We start from the raw sequence: 2,437 nt of genomic DNA, 5'->3' as shown, positions 1-2,437 counted from the left end.
GGGTGGTGTCCAAAATCTACATAATTTATATACTACTGCACTAATATATTTTTTGGCAAATTAAAATAAAATTCACCTCATTCTTAATATATTAAAATAGTTTGTTAGTATAAACGTTTAGTTTTGAAATTATTAACAACTCTTTAATAATCATAGTTATACATCATATAATAAATTATACAATTTTATTATAACAATATAATATAATTAACAATATCTTAACTAATATTAAAACTAACTAATGTTTTTCTTACAATAATATATTTATGTATTAAATGTAAAAAAATCATAAAATAGTACATTTTATAAAACATATATTTAATCACATCAAAACTATATAAAAAATTAAAAACAACTACACATTAATGATAAAATAAAGTCACAAAAAACCCATAAACAGTTTAATTAATAATGAATTAATATTAATCTATAAATTATAAATTATTATTATTTTATAGACATATTATTTTAAATAATATTAACAAAAAAATTAAAATTATAATATATTATATCATATATTATGATATAATAAAATACTATAAAAAAATAAAATAGAACAACTCTAAATAAATTGGAAATAGTATAATAAAATAGTATTTTTAACTAATGATTTAATTGTTTTAGAAATTATTATTACAATTTAGTTTTTTTTAATTTTTTAATAGCATTTTGCCAAAATTTCACAAATCTTAATGTTCGGCGAATTATGAGAAAAGTAAAAGTTTTTCCCACTCTTTACATCAATTTCCACAAAAATAATAAACAATAAAAATTAATTTTTAAAAAAATGAAAAGCACTAATGGTCTAAGGGCAGAATTTCATTTTCCCAAGGTGGAAATCCATGTTCAATCCTGGTTGGTGTATTTTATTTTAAATTTTGTTATCATCTATTCAAATTGATTTAATAATTTGATAATTTGAAAATAAAAAGTGTTGCAATTCACAATTATTAACCTTATGATTCTTTTTTTTATAAAACATTTTTTGGAAAAAAATGTTTTGTTGATGAAAACGCCAATACCATTAGTGTTTTATTTAAAACAATTTTAAAAATCGAAGAAAAAAGGAAAACCTAAAAATTATTGTTTGCGCAATTGGTTTATATACTGTTTACATTTCAAAATAGTCGCCACAATGCAAGTTTTTTGTACTTTATATCAAGTTCAAAAAAGATTAAATCTGTGTTTTATTTTAAACAGTAACAGTATCGTAAGGTTAATTTAATTAAAATAACCTTACTTTCGATTTTTCTCATCTTTTTTTCCGTTTGATTTATTAAAATAGTTAATACAATTTATTATAATTTCCAAATTAATAAAAATATCTTTATTTTATTTAAGTTTTAAAAATAACTTTTTAAAAACAGATTTTATTGCAAAATTTTTATTGAATAAGAGTTGCACCCCATTCAATGACATACTTTCCTTGTGGTCTTTTAACACTTTCGACTTCTTGCACACTTAAATATTCGTTTCCTTCTTGACACTCACCAAACTCAACAAAGACTCTCATCACGTTGTCGAAACCTTTCACGTTCAGTGGAACCAACTTTTCGTATTGTTTTTTGTCAACTATTCTGACAAACATCTTTTGGAACTTTTTCATCTTTTTCAACCAATACACAATAAAATCGTTTCTTTCTTTTACGTTCAGTCCAAGCTTTTCCATCAATTTGTCGACATCACTCAGATCATTTACTTTGACATCAAAACCTTCTAATTTGACATCAAAGAGACTCTCCCAAAAGAGGTATTCGTATTCCCCGTTTTCAATTGTTAAAACACAAGGTTCTGTCCCTCTTCCCAAATATCTTCCCGTCCAATTCAGTGTGTTTTCTGTTATTTCTGTCTTTGGATAGACTTCTGTGAGTTCCATTCCTTCAAATTTGAGTGAGACGTCCAACTCGCCTTTTGCGTCGTTTTCGTCGTACAACAAAATGACTGGTTTTCCTCCAAAACATCTTCCAGCAAAACCACTTCGTTTGGCAGTGATCGTCTTTTGAATGATTTGACTGACACTCTCTTCATTGATATCACCAATAGCAAAGTTGAGACACATTCCTTCAAATTCCTTTTCAATTTCTGGATGGTAATGGGTGTTGGATTTGTTGGTGTTATAAAAGACTATTGCAACCAAATTCTGCACCAAAAAATGCGCGAATTCAAATTCTCCAAATTGATAATCTTCTAGATCTTCAAGTGCGGGTACAATAAATTTGATGTAGTTTGTGAGATAATCAATGTCGTCTCTGCCAAGTTCATTTGTGGTACTATCAACGAACACGACGTAAATGTTATAATCAGATTTCATGTTTTCATTTGATGGATAATACTCTAGAGGTGGTGGTAGGTCTTCCTTACTCCCTGCCACTATGATATCCTCTTGAATGCCATTAACAATAATATCAGTGGTATAAACGGACTCGGTGGCTGTTTC

General features: G+C 26.4%; 1 protein-coding gene across 1 annotated transcript; it reads right to left on the bottom strand.

Annotated features, from left to right (window-relative positions):
• Window positions 1-1,384: 1,384 nt before the first annotated feature.
• On the bottom strand, window positions 1,385-2,311 carry EIN_290700 (hypothetical protein; the record flags this gene model as incomplete). Its single annotated transcript, XM_004185920.1, has 1 exon — window positions 1,385-2,311. The coding sequence occupies one exon, from the start codon at window positions 2,309-2,311 to the stop codon at window positions 1,385-1,387; it is 927 nt and encodes a 308-aa protein (XP_004185968.1).
• Between the last annotated feature and the right edge of the window lie 126 nt (window positions 2,312-2,437).

This window comes from Entamoeba invadens (genome assembly GCF_000330505.1).
Source record: "Entamoeba invadens IP1 unplaced genomic scaffold scaff_1105074725735, whole genome shotgun sequence".
Taxonomy (NCBI): domain Eukaryota; phylum Evosea; order Mastigamoebida; family Endamoebidae; genus Entamoeba; species Entamoeba invadens.
This window is presented reverse-complemented; position numbering and strand designations above follow the sequence as displayed.